Source organism: Hippoglossus hippoglossus, chromosome 5 (assembly GCF_009819705.1).
Source record: "Hippoglossus hippoglossus isolate fHipHip1 chromosome 5, fHipHip1.pri, whole genome shotgun sequence".
Lineage (NCBI taxonomy): Eukaryota > Metazoa > Chordata > Actinopteri > Pleuronectiformes > Pleuronectidae > Hippoglossus > Hippoglossus hippoglossus.
In genome coordinates, this window is record NC_047155.1 from 29,560,285 (window position 1) to 29,577,027 (window position 16,743).

At 42.1% G+C, this 16,743-nt stretch overlaps 1 protein-coding gene across 2 annotated transcripts; it reads right to left on the minus strand.

The window, feature by feature from the left end:
• Positions 1–3,386: 3,386 nt before the first annotated feature.
• Positions 3,387–8,608, minus strand: fezf2 (FEZ family zinc finger 2). Of its 2 annotated transcripts, none has more exons than XM_034586851.1 (5): positions 7,796–8,608; positions 6,657–7,517; positions 6,293–6,427; positions 6,063–6,195; positions 3,387–4,157 (listed from the first exon to the last, which is right to left on the minus strand). In XM_034586851.1, the coding sequence occupies exons 2-5, from the start codon at positions 7,404–7,406 to the stop codon at positions 3,907–3,909; spliced, it is 1,269 nt and encodes a 422-aa protein (XP_034442742.1). In that variant the 5' UTR covers positions 7,407–7,517; positions 7,796–8,608; the 3' UTR covers positions 3,387–3,906. The 2 variants fall into 2 exon arrangements, with proteins under 2 accessions (XP_034442742.1, XP_034442741.1); XM_034586850.1 differs by having other exon boundaries at positions 6,657–7,522.
• Positions 8,609–16,743: the final 8,135 nt, after the last annotated feature.

Below are 16,743 nucleotides of genomic sequence, written 5' to 3' on the forward strand. Positions count from 1 at the left end.
ATGCAGGGACAAGCTGCTCGCCGCTGTCTTTAAGACATTCTGATGAGGTTTCGGTGGTGAAAGATTCAGGGTTGACTTTGTAAAAGAATCTCAATGAGGTGCAAGTGAATGCCGCGGCTGTTCCATTTTAATCTGTGTGTCCGGCTGCTTCTTGAGTGGCTCATTTCCATGCATCACACCCTGAATACCGGAGTGCCTGACACATTCTGATTATACTTTTAAGCCAAATCAAGGCTTATGACGACATTTCCTTCAATAAGCATAATGCCAAACTTGCCCTTTACAAGCTAAATGTGTTTTTCAACAGAACATCTCAACATTTTAAAATTCCATTGTTGCCCATTCCATCCTCTGTCCTTTCATTTGAAGCAGGAACACAGCCAACTAGTGAAGAGAAGCCACTGCTCATTAACCCCTCGGTACTTTACAATGAATCCTGAAGGCTCATTGTGCCAAACGGCCAGTTCTTCTCAAATGGATAGAGAGGTGGGTGGTGTGTGGGAGATTTGGCTATCTTACTCAATGACATATGCATTGTCTAACTACATTAGTTTTTCATTGGTATTTAGCTCCAACATGTCAAACTATTGAGTTTTCCTGATTCTTCTTTTATTTTATGCAATATGCTGTAGGCGCACACATACAAAATAACCTTCTGGGCCTCTTGTTTGTTCTGTTTGTGAATTACATGGACATGGACATGTAACTGGACTGCCTGATCTTTTTTCTTTTCTTCATCTGTTTTTTGCATGTTGTCATTTCACTGGCATATTATTATTTATAATACTAATAATAATAAAGTTGTGCTGAGCAGCTTGTGTCACGTGCTTTAGCTTTTACATTGAGTGGATATTCTCACACTGGGGATTGCAGTGAATAAAAAGCCTGTGTTGCTGTGATCCTAATGGCTGCAGGTTATCACATGTTGTGGGAACGTTGTCGGCTGCTTGTTGCTGTGACACAAACTGTCACCCCTCCACCCTCTTGTAAAGAAAGAAGCAGCCAGCGCGGGGACATTTTAATTGGAGTTTCATGTGGGCTAAACTGAGGGGAAACTGATGTAAGTTAACATTTGGTAGACTTAATTGGTCCTTTTCTCTCCCTCCTCCTCGATCGGGCACTTAACGCGCCGCTGCCGAGGCTTCGCGCTAATCTCCCATTTACAATCAATTCAGTCCGCCAGACAAAAAGTCCGCCTCTCCTATTCTTCCCTTCCCGTCTCAAACGAGCTCCTTTGTGGGCCCGTAAATTGCTTGAATCCCCGGTGATCCCCCCGGTGGCGCACGGAGATGTCCTCATGTTGTTGACGGCTGATTGGCGCGCGCTCCCGCGTTCGCGCGTCTCCACCGCGGCCTCCTGCCTCTAATCTCCCCCCGCGTGGGCGCGCCTTAATTAAAGCTCCCGTTCGTCAATGAACGTGTTTGTGGATGTGGAGGCGGTTGCTCAGATGCTGGAGGTGCGGGGAGGGGGGAGGAGGAGGAGGGAGGGGAAAAGTGCAGAGAAAAGGACAACCTGCTCGCCTTTAGGTTGTTTACTGCTCCGACATTGTTGTTGTTCATGTCCCGCAGCCTGTGTGTGTGCGTGTGTGCGCGCGCGCGTGTCTGTGTGTGTGTGTGTGTGTGTTTCTCACCACACTCATTGTTGGATAACAGTAAAACGTACAGGCTGATGATGTGGAACATCATTTCTCCCTCCGTGTGCTCAGCAGTGAAAGCTGCTGCTGCTGCTGAGAACAGAGAAGGTGCAGTGGGTGGATTCTCTGCCACAGAGGAATGTATGAAGATGATCAGACCCGGACGGCATCGAGCTCGTGTTAGTTTCTGTGAATGTGCGGGTTTACCTCACTGAGACATTCTACCATTTCAATTTCCTGTTTTCATTCTACATATCAGAGTCATTTTCCAGGCTCCCCTCTTCCCAGGAGACTGTTTTTCTTCGTCACTTATACAAGTTCTCGGATGGTGTTGACTTGTTGTCATTCACCACTGACACTTTGAGGATTAAACAGTTAAATTTAAAAAAAAAATACAATTCACTTTTGAACTAAATTAGATTTTTTTAAACGAACGCATACAACTTGATGGAACTTTGCAACAAAGCAAAGTTAAAAATCCAGCTTGGAATCAATTTCCAATGATTTTTTGGACCGATAGGTTGCGAGGCTCAGTGAACAACAGAGGGAAATACACTGTACATTTAATTTGAATGTTACTGGAGCTGCAGTGACTGATACCGCCAGGAAAAGTCATTTTTCACGGTACAAAGCAATTTCACTTTATTGAACAGATTGTCCACGAGCTCTTTAGTTACTTTTATTAAATTGGACATTTCGGTAGTTTTGCCCACATATGTTCTGCGCCGTGTCTCTGGTGCACACTGAGGAAATAGGTGCACCGGGCATTCATCTGGCACCGTTAGCCCTGCCAGGCTCAGGCCTGTCCGACCTGCCTGAGCGCTAATTGGCTGTTAATAGAAAGAGCGCCATTTGGGTGCACGGATCTGCCTCTCGACAGAATGTGTGCAGGGATAATATTGTTCCAGGAGCCGTGCCGAGAATAACTTGTGCTCTATTAACGCAGGGGCCCAGATGAGGAGCTGCGGCCTGAGTGCTCCATTATCTCCTGTTCTGATGAGCGGCTTCGGATGCACACACATACACACACATACACACACACAGACACACACACATACACACACACACACAGACCCAGACCCAGACACACACACACACACACCTACATACACACCACCTCCTCCACTATCAAGCCTCCCGAGGCCGTTTATCTGGTTAATGTAATTCGCTTTCAAGGGCCCATGTTATCTCTGATCATTACGTCGGAGTCAAGTGTAAATGCGGCAGTATTAAGATCGTGTCTGTCAATAAATGGTGAAACAAAGTGGCTGCAGAGCATACACTAGAGCCAGCCTGTGTCTATATGTGTGCTTCTAACAAAAATACAAAATACAACACCAGCAAAGCTCAGGACACTGATGCCACAAGGCCTTAATATTGTGGCTTTTTTTAAATATACATTTTAATATAATCATCATCTTGAAGAAAAAAGCTCATGTTTGTGGCCTAGGCTGAAAACAGGTCAACATGTCTAATAAAAGGGGAAAGGGAACACAACAAATGAAACAAAAAGAAAGTAAAAAAATATATCACCAACTGCTCACAAGTCTCAGCAGATCTTTCAAACGTTGCTACTTTTAATGTTTGGTCAATTTGTTGTCACTGTGTATTTGAATTTTCCGATTTGTGCCCTAGGTTGTCTTTGCGCTTATTACTTTTTCTGGAAAATTATTTCTTTTTTCAAATGTTTTTAAATATAATTACCTGCACCAGTCAGCTAAAACCCCACACCAAAAATGTCTATAGTCAGTACAACTTTCATCAGTTTTATTTTCAAATGCCAAAAAATGGAAACAACATGGCTCAAACATTCAGTTTTCATTATAACTTATAACTTACTCATTCACATTAACAGTTGTTTATCTGTGAAATACACAACATGGTGATGCATTCCCCGGACAATTCACATTTTAAATATCATTTTTTCCATAACCTATTATTTACAGTTCCATCAAGGAGACAGACGATTGATCCCAGTTTGTAACTGGCAACGCAGGATGAAATTCTGGACAGAAAAACTATAATATTCCTACAGTATGGGACCAGTGTTAAGTGTATATTGTTGTATCTTCATCTCTGGTCTTCATTCCCTACAGTGTCACTGTTGATACGAGGGTCCTAAAAGTCATCAGATTAGAAAAGTTTTTGTTGAGGGCTCATTTCCAATTTGATTGGACTGCCCAACCCTCTCCTTGGACTTTTCAACAGGGCCACAAGAGCCGGACATGAGTCTTTCTGAGGCCTCACAGTCCCAGGTGGGCTGTTTCCTCGGCTCAGCTCTGCAGCTGTCTGGAGGCCTCTGTGGCCGCAGTGTAGACGTTGTCATGCAGCTTCCGGATGTGTTTCTTCAGGTCAAAGTTGCGGCAGAAGCCCTTGCCGCAGGTGTTGCAGGTGAAGGGCTTCTTGTCATTGTGCGTGTGCATGTGGAAGGTCAGGTTGTAGATCTGGTGGAAGGCCTTGTTGCAGATGGAGCACTTGTACTGCTTCTCTCCGCTGTGCGTCAGCTTGTGGTTCTTGTAGTTTCCTGGAGAATTAAAAAAAGGAAAATAATCAGCACATGCATAAGAGGACGGGAGGACTTAATACATGAAGACATTTATTTGAGTGCAACAGTAGCTGCTGTAGTTACAGCCTTGTAATTTAAGTATTGCTTATTATATTGTTTAACCTATAAAATGTCATTATATGACAATAATCTCATCTCAATTTCCTGGAACCTAAAGCCATATCTTGTGCAACAGTTCAATACCTAAAATGGCACAAAAAAAAATAAAAATAAACAACAAAAATCCAAATCAGCCTTTTGGTATTTTAACTAATAACAAAACCTCTGACTGATCAATTCAGCTCTAGATCCAAGATACTTGTTGCATGTGAACAATGTAAAATCTAATTATTCACAATTATTAAAGTAAAGAATTTAATTACATTTTCACAATACATGAAAATGGCAAACATTACAGAAAAAATGAATCTTTCTCTTCAAAAATTAAATGGAATAAATAAAGTGGAATCAGAATTAGAATGAATGAAGTTTTGCACTGACACAGACCAGCAGCTTCACTGCTGCCTCATGGAATTAAAAACACCCATTCATCAGAAATGACCTGTAGAAACGATAGAGCTATGAAGCGCCATGCAGCTTCTTATCTGTCTTGAGATCATTAAAAGATGCAGAGCAATTCTCTTTGACTTTTTCTTAAAAACCAAAATATGTAATAATAACGGAGATGCTGCTGTTGTCAAGAGAAGCTGAACAACCAAGCAGCACGTCTGGATGAAACGAGCTCACTGCTGACACAACGACCGAAGATGGACCGTTTTTAATGGAGCGTTGAAGAGGACAGTGAGACCCTGTGCAGTCCACTCGTCTGAGAAAGTGAGGATGAAAGAGGCCTTATTTTCCTCGCTTTTCTTCCCCCCCACAAAGGTCAACAGTTCACGGTGAAGTTAGAGCCCCGTCTGTCCCTCTGCTCGGCCCAGCCTTCATTAATCAGGATTTTGTGTGCCGGAGTCAAGAAGTTGTCAAACTTTGTCAAAATCAAGCGCAGCGACAACGAAACAAAAAAGGCCCGATTCCCAACTTTGCCGGGGTCTCGCAGCTGACCCAGAGCAAATGCTGCGTCTTGAAGGGAGAATTAGTCCGTGCAAAGTGACATGTCCTATTTCCACTGATCGCTTCATGCTCATCGACGGGGCCTGCAATTATTTCCTCTTTCATTACACTCACAGACAACCGAGAGCTGCAGCATATGGTCATGCTTTCAGCCCCGATCCGATTTATTTCAACACACGACGAACTCCGCAGATTCCTTCACACGGATGTTTCCACTCTGTTCCACAGCCCGACTGAACCCTCACAGAAATATCAGCTGCCTCGAAAAATAAATCCTCGTGCCAAATTAAAAGAAACAAAATACGGTATAACGATCTGTATTTTTTTTGTTTTTATCTACACCTCTAGTAAAACTATGCGGGGATAAATAGCAACACATATAATTATAAGACTCAACAAATAAATTAGCAAACTATAAAAAATAAAAAAACTGAAAAAGAGATTTCTACACTGATGGAAAAATAATTCCAGTGACAAAAATGAAGTAAAGTGAGATCACTTTCCTCTTTGTCGGAAATTGTCTTTGTCTTGACAGGACGATGAAAGGACAAATTAAATTTTTTAACATATTCGTTTGTAATAAAAAATAAATATGATGATCTCTTTTTTTTGTTTTTTCTCTCGTCATGAAAATACACAGAAGGACGCAGCAAAATATTAAATCAAAATTCTATTGTTTTGGCCTTTTAGAGCGGAGACTATGGCAACGAAATATTAGAGTTTTAATGATAATAATGGTATGAACTAATAGGGCAATGAAACGGTGTGATCTTAATGCTGTTGTGAAGAAGACATGAGTGATGGGGACTGTACCTTTCTGGTGGAAGCCTTTCCCGCAGAACTCACACACGAACGGTTTGTAGCCTGCGTGGATCCGTACGTGCGTGTTGAGCGTCGAGCTTCTGTTGAACGCTTTCCCGCACTGGTTGCATTTATGGGGCTTTTCCTTTATGGAAAAAAATATATAATAAAAATAAAAGTTAAAAATCGTTCAAACGAAATGCGTTGTGTGATGCTGCAGCCGACAGATGAGTGCTGTGCACCTGTGTGTGGATGATCTTGTGCCTGCACAGCGTGCTGGCCTGGCGGAATCCTTTGCCGCACACTTTGCACACGAAGGGCCGGGCCCCGGTGTGCACCGGCATGTGTCTGGTCAGGTTGTAGTGCGCGTTAAAAACCTGCGGACAACACAAACCCACCGAGGTTATCATTCTGAATTATTGTGACATTTTTTAAGTGACAACATATCAGAGAAACGCGGATACAATAATTTCATTTATTTGTGTTATTTTTTCTTTTGAAGAGAAATGTTCGTTTTAAAAGGAGAGAGTAAGATTCCTTTTTTAATTATTTGATTAAAAAACGTTGAATCAAAATGTATAAATCCAACTCGTGTAAGAACTTTACCTTTCCACACACTTCACACGTGAAGTTTTTGGGTTTTCCGTCTGCGGCGCCGCTGCCGCTCACTTTGCTGTGCGTCTTGACGCCGTTCTTCTCTGCGCTCAGGCCGTGGTTCTCCTTCACTATCTGGTCCAGCTGCCCCGGCAGATGCTCCTTGTGCGGGTACTGAGGTGTGGGCAGTTTGTCGGCCCCGACCGCTGCCAGCTTGGCGTTCTCCAGCAGCAAGAGTCTGTGGTGCGCCGACAGAGAGGCCTGTGCCTGCGGATTGGACACCCAGTGTCCGGCCAGCAGCTCCGACTGCTGGTACGCAGAGTCCAGGTAGTTGAGATAGTAGAGGGAGCCGCCGCTGGGCACGGCCACGGCCTGGTGGACGACCTGCGGCTTCACCACCCGGCTTCCCGACGTCAGCAGCGGCTGCTTCAGACTCGGCTCCGCTTTGCAGCACATGCCGCAGTTCCCTTTGCACGGAGCGCCGCAAAAAGTTCCCCTGAAACTGGCTCTCCACAGCTCGGAGTAGTTCATCAGCGCCTTGGCCTGGAGGTCGTAGCTGAAGGGCTGCAGCGGGATCATGCAGGGGATCGGGCAGCAGAGACCGAGCAGCTTCTTCCCCTCTGCCCGCTCCTCCGCGCTCCCCTTCGGCTCCGAACTCTTGGACATGATCCGGTCTATGGAGAAGGCCAGCGACTTGGGAGCCGCGGACGCTCCGGTCCTACCGCAGGACATCACCGTCTCCAGCGAGGCAGAACTTGCCATGTTGTTGTTGTTGTGTTCGTGTTGTTTGCAGCAGCAGAGCAGAACTTGGTGTGAGCAACAACTGGTGTAGTCCGAGCCGCTCCTGCAGCTGCCCCGCGTCTTTTCACTCTCCTGAGCTCCCAGCAGAAAGGACAGGAGGACACATCACTTTAATAAGCACCTTGCTGTCACAGTGTCACGCATTTGCATTCAAATGGCCATCCCCCCTGCAACAATAGCATCCAGGGGTGATGGATTAATGCTCATTAACTAGTGCACACAGAATTAACAGGACATTACAGAGCTCGTTAGGGCAGAAGAAGAAGAAGAAGGAGGGAGAGAGAGAGAGAGAGAGAGAGAGAGATGCAGTGATGCGGTGGAGAACGCGGGAGCATGAAGCCGGAGTTTACCTCTATTGGTCAGATGTGTGTGGAGAAGCCTGCTCTCTGTCACATGTTGGCAGCGGCCGCTCCTCCTCTGCACGATCACTGTCTCCTGACATCAGCGGCACCCAACTCCTCAGCGGCTGACAGGAGGCGACTTATCAACACGCACGTCACTGACACGCGGGCCTGTAGAGGAGGGGCAGTGATTTATATCTGACACCTATGGTACCTACCTGCCACTCAATATTCAACTATAGTTCTCTCGGGAAAATGGTGGAACATGTTTAAATATTATGCTCAAAGTTGCGTCTCCATCTTTTAACAATCATTTGAGCGCTTGTATAAAAGTCTTCCACTAACACAGTAACCTTTTCTTTTTCACTTTGGGATTTATTTTTTTTCCAGGAGAAAAGCTGCTAATCCTCGGTGATGGGATCCCTCCTTTTCCACGCCGGCTTATATACTTACTCAGTGTTGGTATAAATTCGAGGACGTCCAATTTCCACCTGTTTAAGAGCGGAGACTCCCTTTGGATCCCATTAAACGTTGTTCCTCCAATGCCCTCTATTCAAAAGAAGCAATTTTCCAAAGCGATTCAAGGCTCAACTCAGCGCAGGGAGGAGGGAAAAAGGAAAGAAAAAACACAGGCTCTTTCACTTTTAGCCACTAAAGCACTGCGTGAACCTGGTTTTGTGTTTTTTTTTTTTTTCTTCCTGAAATGGAGGGACGGATTAAAGAGGGGAGAGAGAGAGAGGGAACAAGAAAAGACTTAGCTTGGTCAGAGGTATACAAGGACAAGTGAAAAGAGAGGCATTTGCTCTAAAGAGGCATACAACAAGTTTGCTGGAATCCACCGTGTTGTGTGGGAGCTACAATGAGCAGCAGACTCTCCTCTATTCGCCACAAGGGCCGCGTTGAATTCATGTGTTCGCAGGCCATTTTACCTGAGGGAGAGAGAGGAGACATTCAGGCTGCTCCACCACCAAGGGCGAGGGAGGCTGGGCTGTATGGACACAATTAGTTCTGACATTATTCAATTTCACATGGTATTTTTCAAATCATCATTTTAAATATTATTTAGCTATAGTGAAATTTTGGATGAACACGTTGTAGCATTTGAGATATCTGTCACATTGACACCAAACATTAAGCTTTATGACCCATAGGCTATATATAGGCTCAATATAGATACAGCTTGTAATAAGAGGGGTTACAAATAAGTAAATGAAGCAACGGAACAAAAAAAAGTGTGCAGACCCTTTCCACACTCAGGGTTTATAGGGTCTTAAAGAGGCAACTTTGTTGTACAGTGCAGTTATGAGGCCTTTTAAAGGAGGACCTGCAAGCATGCCAAGTTGAGAACTGGTTAATAGACACTTGCTTTGTATTTTTAACTAACCCTTAATTTATCAGGGAGGCCCAGTGGGTCATTAGAGAAAAGGTTCACACAACATCTGGACCAAGATCCAGCTGCAACTATACACACTAGTTGTCTTATTAAAGTGAGACACCTCTGAGAATTACACATTACAACATTACAAAAAAAAAAAAAAGAGGCTCAACAACTGATCTTTCACACTTTGGCAACCCATAATTTGTAAATAAACTTTAAAATATGAGCAAGTCATTAATATGACATTTCTCCCTATAACCATTAAAGATTTGATTAGAGAGTCAGTCTACAAGTTCCAGCTTCATGTTGCTGTGTTGTTGTATTGGAGTCCTCCATCAGTCGCTTTGCACTGTCAGAGACGGAGGGGAACTTACTGTCCTGTCTGAGCTGCCACACACTTCACATGATGCTTCATTATCATCATCACACCTTTGAGTGAAGAATTCAAACCCTAGAGTTTGTGGCTATCAAATCTAAACATTTTAACATGCACAAATTTACCCATAAGTCATCTGGACATTTAGCTTTACAATCACTAGAATTTCAAAATTGGAATAAAAAGGCAATCATTTTAATTAATGTGTGAATTTAAACACGGTTGGCAGCACAACAATTACAGATGCATTGAATTACCATATGTTGCCATATGCATGAGGTTTTATAGATTTTATTTTGTGCGAGTTACTGAAAAAAGTCTAATTTCACCACTGACCTTCGGTTTTTATATCACAGAATTCCTGCTCATCTGAATTCCTCCCACTCTGCTTCTAGCCACTGACGGTTCCTGTTCCACTGTTGGTGGAGGAAGGTGACGATTCACCTCCAGCTCTATAGACTTAGTGCTTTACTTAGCACAGCATGTCGCCGTCCTATAACACTAGATTTCCTATTAATAACCTTAAAAACGTCCCTTGTCTGTTTTGTTTTACACCTGCATCCCAGCATGGAAGGATTAATGCCTGTTGTCTTGGTGCTACTCATATGGAAATGAGGTAGAAATACTCTAATTTGAGTTTATTCAGGCACAATTGCCAGCTCATCCACACAATAAACATTGATCCTATTGCTGTAACCCAGGCTCTTAGCTCCACCAGCAATTAGCTCAGGCATTGATTTAAGGGACTCTTGCCTCTTGCCTGCAGGCATGTGAGGGCCAGCATTCTGTCTGGATGGAGCAAACCCTTTCTTTTCAGGGCCAGTCTTCATTTTTTTCAATATAACATATTTTAGATACTGAATTTGGACCTAATGGCAGATTTTTATGAGCTTACTTTTCAAATCAGACTTTTTATTGATCCTTCCACCTACAGTCTCTGAGGAGAGAGGGGGTTTATTCCTCTCATTCTGTTTTCCATCTTTCAATATTGTAAAACCTCTTGTCCTGCAGAGGAAGGCCCAGAATATAAATCAAAGGTATACATACCCACTTTAATGATTACAGGTGATATATAAGGCCTACTATATATCTGTTGTCTTTAAACCATCAATTTATAAACAGACCTATGGAGCGTATGAAAAAAGATTGTAAAAAGGTTGGTCTTCATTTTGAAAAGCTGACAAATGAAACACTTTTATTATGAAACAGCTTATTCTCTCTCCTTGGAACAACACTGAGATTTGTGATGCATGTGCAGGTGTAGTGCAGTGCCTTCATTATATCAAATGTAAATTAGTCTTGAGTTTTTAACACCTTCCTTGGTATTTTTCATACTTGTAAGAGTTAATGTAGCCTGTCTCAAAATAATTGACACCACCGTGATGAAAGGAAAACTCAACCCTCCTGCTGCTTAGTTTTCATGAAAAGGGCTGTTTGGTTATCACATGACCTATATGGTTCAATACCCCTGTCTCTGTTCCAGTATTTGTCAGAGCTGCTGTTCACGAGGCATCAGACCTGATCAGACTTTTTCTTTAGTTTAAATACTTTAAACATTGATACACCTCTCTGTTTATGTTGGATTGTGAATGTTGTGAATATTGTTATTTTGTTGACATCTGTTAAACTTCTGTTCATTCTGGGAGAGGGGCCCCTCCTCACTTGCAGCTCTCTCTGAGGTTTCGTATAGAGTTAGGGGCAGATGTTGTCACCTTAAGCCCTCTAATGAGGCAAATTGTGATTCGTGAATACGGGCTATCAATAGCAAAGCACTGGTTTTGTGTGGATGGAGAATGGAGTATACCCACAGATTCCCCTGTGAAATGTTTCAGGGATGGTGATACAGGTGCATTATTCACTAATGAAGTCATTGAGCACATCTTTAATTTTGTGGACTTTATTCATAGCACACAATTTCGACAACACTAGTTTAAACCCTCCTATTATCTTTATCTTTTAATATGACTGCTTTCAAAGTTTATATTCCAAACAAAATGATTGAAATTATTATTTTTGCTTCAATATGAAATAACTAACTGTACCATAATCAAACATGTGTCTGTACTTATATATTTATTGTTTTATTTATGTATTTCTACATTTATTTTGTATTTCTTTATTTCTACATTTATTCATTTATTTATTTCTACATGTATTTATTTAGCTCTCTATTTCTCTATTTATTTATATTTGTGACCATTTTAATTAGGTTAATTATGTAGGCAGGCTTAACTCTGCCTAATTCATATGGGTATTTCTACATTTATTGATACATTTCTGTAATTCTACATTCTCCTTTTAATTAGGGACGTTGGCTTATGTGATCATCAGATCTACTACTTCTGTCTTGAGTTGGCCAGGACACATGAGCTTTGCCTGTAGCTCAGCATTAGCTGCTTGCTGCTAAACAAAAGTTCAGTTCTATGAAACTCTGTACCAGGTAACGTTATGGACATTTCTGTTTGAGATATTGCAAAAACGTATAATGGAATTGAAAGACTTCTCTGTCAATCTGCTCCACGGACACTCAAGGTGTTTGGTAAAGCAGTTATTTTTTAATATGATGATTAGCAATTTTTCTGTGTGACTTGTGACATTGTACAAAAATAATCAATAAATCTCTCAATTTTAAATCATATTTATCATGCTGAGGTCTCATCAGACTTTATTAAACTTTATTAGTATCAAAATCAAAGCCGTGGTTTTGTGGCAACACAAGTGTAAGTGCTGATGTCGTGTCCAGCAGTCGGTCTGTCTGCTTACTTCCTTCCTCTGCCCTGAAAGAGGAAGAAAAGTTTCTGGCAAGGATGCCAACGAAGAGGAAAACCTGGTGTGTCAAGGCGATGTGGTATGTTTGTGCTGGGAACAGCAGAACTGACTGCTTGACTGGATTTCTGCGTGAGTCTTTTTGGCAGCCTGGGCTTCCGTCCTGAAGCACTGTGGAGGTTTTTTTCAGCCTGTCATGTGTCACCTGGCCTCCCGAACACCAACTCCACCCACCACCCCCTCACTGCCATGTGGCCTGTCACTTCCTGGCCTCTGGCATTGCACGCAAACAGGAGAAGTTTGCCTTTGATGCTTTCTGCCAGAAAACCTTTGCATGTGGTTCATGTTGAGGAAGCGTCTGTTTTAACATAAACTAGGGCCTTTTCTAAACTTTAACAACTAGTTTTGTTTCCATAGCTTGAGCTTTTGCCAGTAAGGCCTTCTGACTCCCAACCACCTTTGATATTGGACATCTGCTGATACTGAGTCCAGTCCCATTCTCAGACACATCTGCACACACAATTGACCTGGGATAGATATACATGTCAAATTGCAGAAGATATGCATTATGTATGTGACACAGTGAAATAACAGAAGCCATGTTACTATTGCACATTAATTTAAACACTAAAAGTGCCATTCAAAATGTTAACACTGAAAAGCTACAAAAGATATGAATGGCAATCCAAGTGGGTGAATGTGAAACTGAGAGAAGTGTCACTCACTGCTCCGTTTTGTTAAGATTGTACAGTTTTTTGAGCAACCGTCTGAATTATGTTAGAGCTATATCACTTATGCTGCTGTGGGCTTGTACCTTTGCTGTTTGTGAAAATGGCCAAATTGAACCTTTAACTCAAGGATTCAAATGCTGAGTTATCTTCCTCTTGAAAAAGGTAGCGGAACAATGACCTCACTTTACAAAAATGTCCAAACACACACACACTTGTGACATCCCGTGTGTGTGAGAGTGTATTTTCACCAGAATCTCTTTTCTTTCGCTCAGTGTGGCGCTGTCAAGTTAACAGACGCTGGTTCAATAAAGCAACCACTTGAGCAACCTGCCCCTCTGTTCACTTGAGTCTTCTACCCCCACCCCTCAACATTCTCCCCATGGGCCACTTTTACGCTCCAGTCCCTTTTTACTCTCCTCTGCACACACTTTTTTTTCACGACCCCCTGTCTTCCCAGCGGTCGAGCCCAGTCCATTGAATGCCAAGATTTGAGTTTGCATTTGAAAACATGGAGATTAGTTTTCCCCTGAGCACCTCTGATTTCATTGGCCGCGCAATGGAGGTTGCATTTAGGCCCCACTTATTATAAGACTTAACTGCAGACCTACAGAGACCATGAGGGACAGGTGGTGGAGCTGTTATAGGTGAGCACTGTGACTCACTCCATTGTATGACTCAGTGTCAACTGTTAAAAGTGAATTTAATGTCTGGTCTGTCTTGGGAAATGCAGCATTTTAACCTTGTTGTAACACACTGCAGCACTGCTGTGAGCCATAATGAAAGAAACAGTGTATGGCTGTGGCTCAGGGGATAAAGCGGATTGTCCTCTAACCAGAAGGTCGGCAGTTTGATCCCAGTCTTCCCGATTCCACATGCTGAAGTGTCCTTGGGCAGGATACTGAACCCCAAATTGTGCCCATAGAAAGTGCTGCCCATAGATGCACTGTATGAATGTTTGTGTAAATGGTCATCAAGACAGAAAGCTCTATGTGAATTCATACCGTTTACCATTTTCTTTAAACGCTTAATTTTCTGAGGTGTTTGATGGAAAAATTAAAATAATGAAGTTGATGCTAAATTAATATGATATGAATTCAAGGTCAACGACTCCTGAACCTCCAAATTAGTATTTTCCTAGAGAAGAAGTATTTCTCTGGGTTGCTGGATCTATAGCAATACTAAAATCTGAACAGAGGTGTTTCCTAGAACCAATCATCTTTGGTCAAGTACAGACATTAGCTACAGAGAGTAGTTTCATTTTAGCCATCTCCCTTATACAGTGGTGTAGTGGTGCCCAGTGGGTATACACTTGAATTATGCTACAGAAGAAACCTGTCCAGCTAGGGATCAACGTGTAAATGTGATTGTGACATGTTGCATCAACACTGGCCCATAGAGTAGACTATAGAATGAGGTATGATACACAACTACAAGAGAACTACATGATTGCCCATTTGGAGTCATTCCTTAGACCTCAATCATTTCACACTTGAGCATTGGACAATTATTCTCTCATTGTACAAGTAGTCTATGGGCCATTAGTGCCTTTTGTAAAATGTCACTTAGAACCGCTGATTTGCAACAGGAAGTGTAGGCCAGAGTGTGCCACTAATATCAAATTAACATTATTAATTAACATAAGGGAAAGTTTGCAAATATTACTTGATAAATGTTGCCATTTTCAAATGTTACAAATATTACTATATAATAACAATAATAATAATAATAACTATTTATAAAACGTTAATACATTTTATAACTATTTATAAAAAAGTAATTTTATTAAAAGGGCTCACCAATCATCATCCTCTCTGATGTAGGTGGGGGACTGAGTGGGCGCTGAACTACCATCACTCCCTGAGCTGCTGGCTAGCAGCACCCAGGTCGTAGCACGGGGTCCTTTCTGCTGAAACCGATGTTTGGGCAGCTCTCTTCATGTTTGAATTTCATTAGAGGACGAATTTAGTTGCAGTTTTCAATGAGTTAAACAGGTAAAGGGCAGGTAAAGGGCAGGTCATATTTTTTCCCAGGAGGACAAACACAGACATGACCCACCCTACCCTAACTCTGATTGGCTTACCCTGATATTCTTATTCTAACTAACCAATCACCACTCAATCAACCAGCCAACCAACAATGGCAACAAGTACTAATCAGGGGAAAAGTACGCTTTCACTGTCCTTGGAAAAAATAGTCTGAGAGCACATTAGTGTATGATGCGCACCACAGGTGATTCAGAGGTGGGTTATGTTATGCTGATTGAAAAATAAGTGGGTATATGCCGTATGCCTTTGTATACCCTGCACTACACCACTGCCCCTAATTGTGTGAGGCAGACCTGATGCATTGTCCTTATTTCTGAGAAGACAGAATGAGTTGCAAAGTGTGCTCTGGTTTCTTTTTTTCTTTTGTTGTCACTTTATTTGTATTCAGCTAAGAAAGCAAACCTGAAATTAGGATAATTAAGGAAAATATAAGTTGTTGTTTCCTCTGTACTGCTGCCACAGTTAAAACATAAAATGACTCAACTTCCTTTAACAACAACAGTTTTTGGTTTGCTGGCATCTTGTGTCACTATGTTACAGCACACCTTGGCATCATTTTGTTAGTCATAAGGGTCTCAGAGAAGGCATTTGGAACTGTTTGGCCACAAGAGAATTTCATGCAAAGGGCATTTTGTTTTTTTATGACTGTGACCCTTTTTATCATTTCTGCATCAGTGAAGGACTGAAGCAGTCCTACATGATTTCTTCTGATTTATTCAATTCTTATAGATCAACACAGGTGAGTGTGTGTGTGTGTGTGTGTGTGTGTGTGTGTGTGTGTGTGTGTGTGTGTTTGTGTGCAGCCTCTGGCTCTGCAGTGAGTAAGTTGAAGACAGCCTCCCTCATAGGTCCTTTGGCAGTGATGAGGGAGAGAGGAAGTCCTCTGAACACCAGTGCACATACGGTCCAGCAGCAGCCAGGGGTTTTAAACTCACAAAATGTCTTTGCTGCTGCCACAGGCTCTGGCTGCAAAGACGTACATGGTTCGGGAATGAAGGCCTAATTGTATTTGGCAGGGAATATGCAGATGATGCATTCCTGTCCAAATTCATTCAAATCTTTCAAATCTCAAAGGTCCATTGACAGGACCAGCTCAGGCCTTTTTGGAGCCCTTAAAATTGAATTCTTCTATGTAAAGGTATTACGGTACAGTCACAATGTAGCTTGGTAATAGTGTCATAGATTATATTAAATGGCAAGGTACATAACACTGATTCAGCTTCATCTCCAGGTCAGCAGGGAAATTTAACCAATAAAATATGTCACAATATAGTATCAATACGGTTAGAAAAGTAACTGTATTGCTACTATATTGAGATGCACATATCCATGTCCTAAGCAAAATAAATGTTTTAAATGTGTTATTTTAGAAAAAAACATGATTGATCAGAATAACCTCAATAAAAGTGCAAATCTTAAATTAATACTTTTTTGCCAATAAATACACATGGAAGAGAACGTCAAAGACAAAATTGTTGCAAACTGATTTGTTTCCCTTTCCCATTGATACGTTCAGCAGTTCCAGTTAAAGTTTGTGTGTATGGGGAAAATATCTGGTCAAAAGAGATGTGCACAATCAAATGTGCCAGCAGGGGGGAGGATTAACTCCTGACATCCATCTAATAATAACAGTGGCCTCAGCAGTCCCTCTTTAAGACTGT

Coding starts and splice junctions, on each gene's coding strand:
- fezf2 (XM_034586851.1), bottom strand. CDS start 7,406: ATGGCAAGTTCTGCCTCGCTGGAGACGGTGATGTCCTGCGGTAGGACC. Junction 6,196..6,292: donor ACAAGATCATCCACACACAG/GTGCACAGCACT, acceptor TTTTCCATAAAG/GAAAAGCCCCATAAATGCAA. Junction 4,158..6,062: donor GAAAGGCTTCCACCAGAAAG/GTACAGTCCCCA, acceptor TTAATTCTCCAG/GAAACTACAAGAACCACAAG.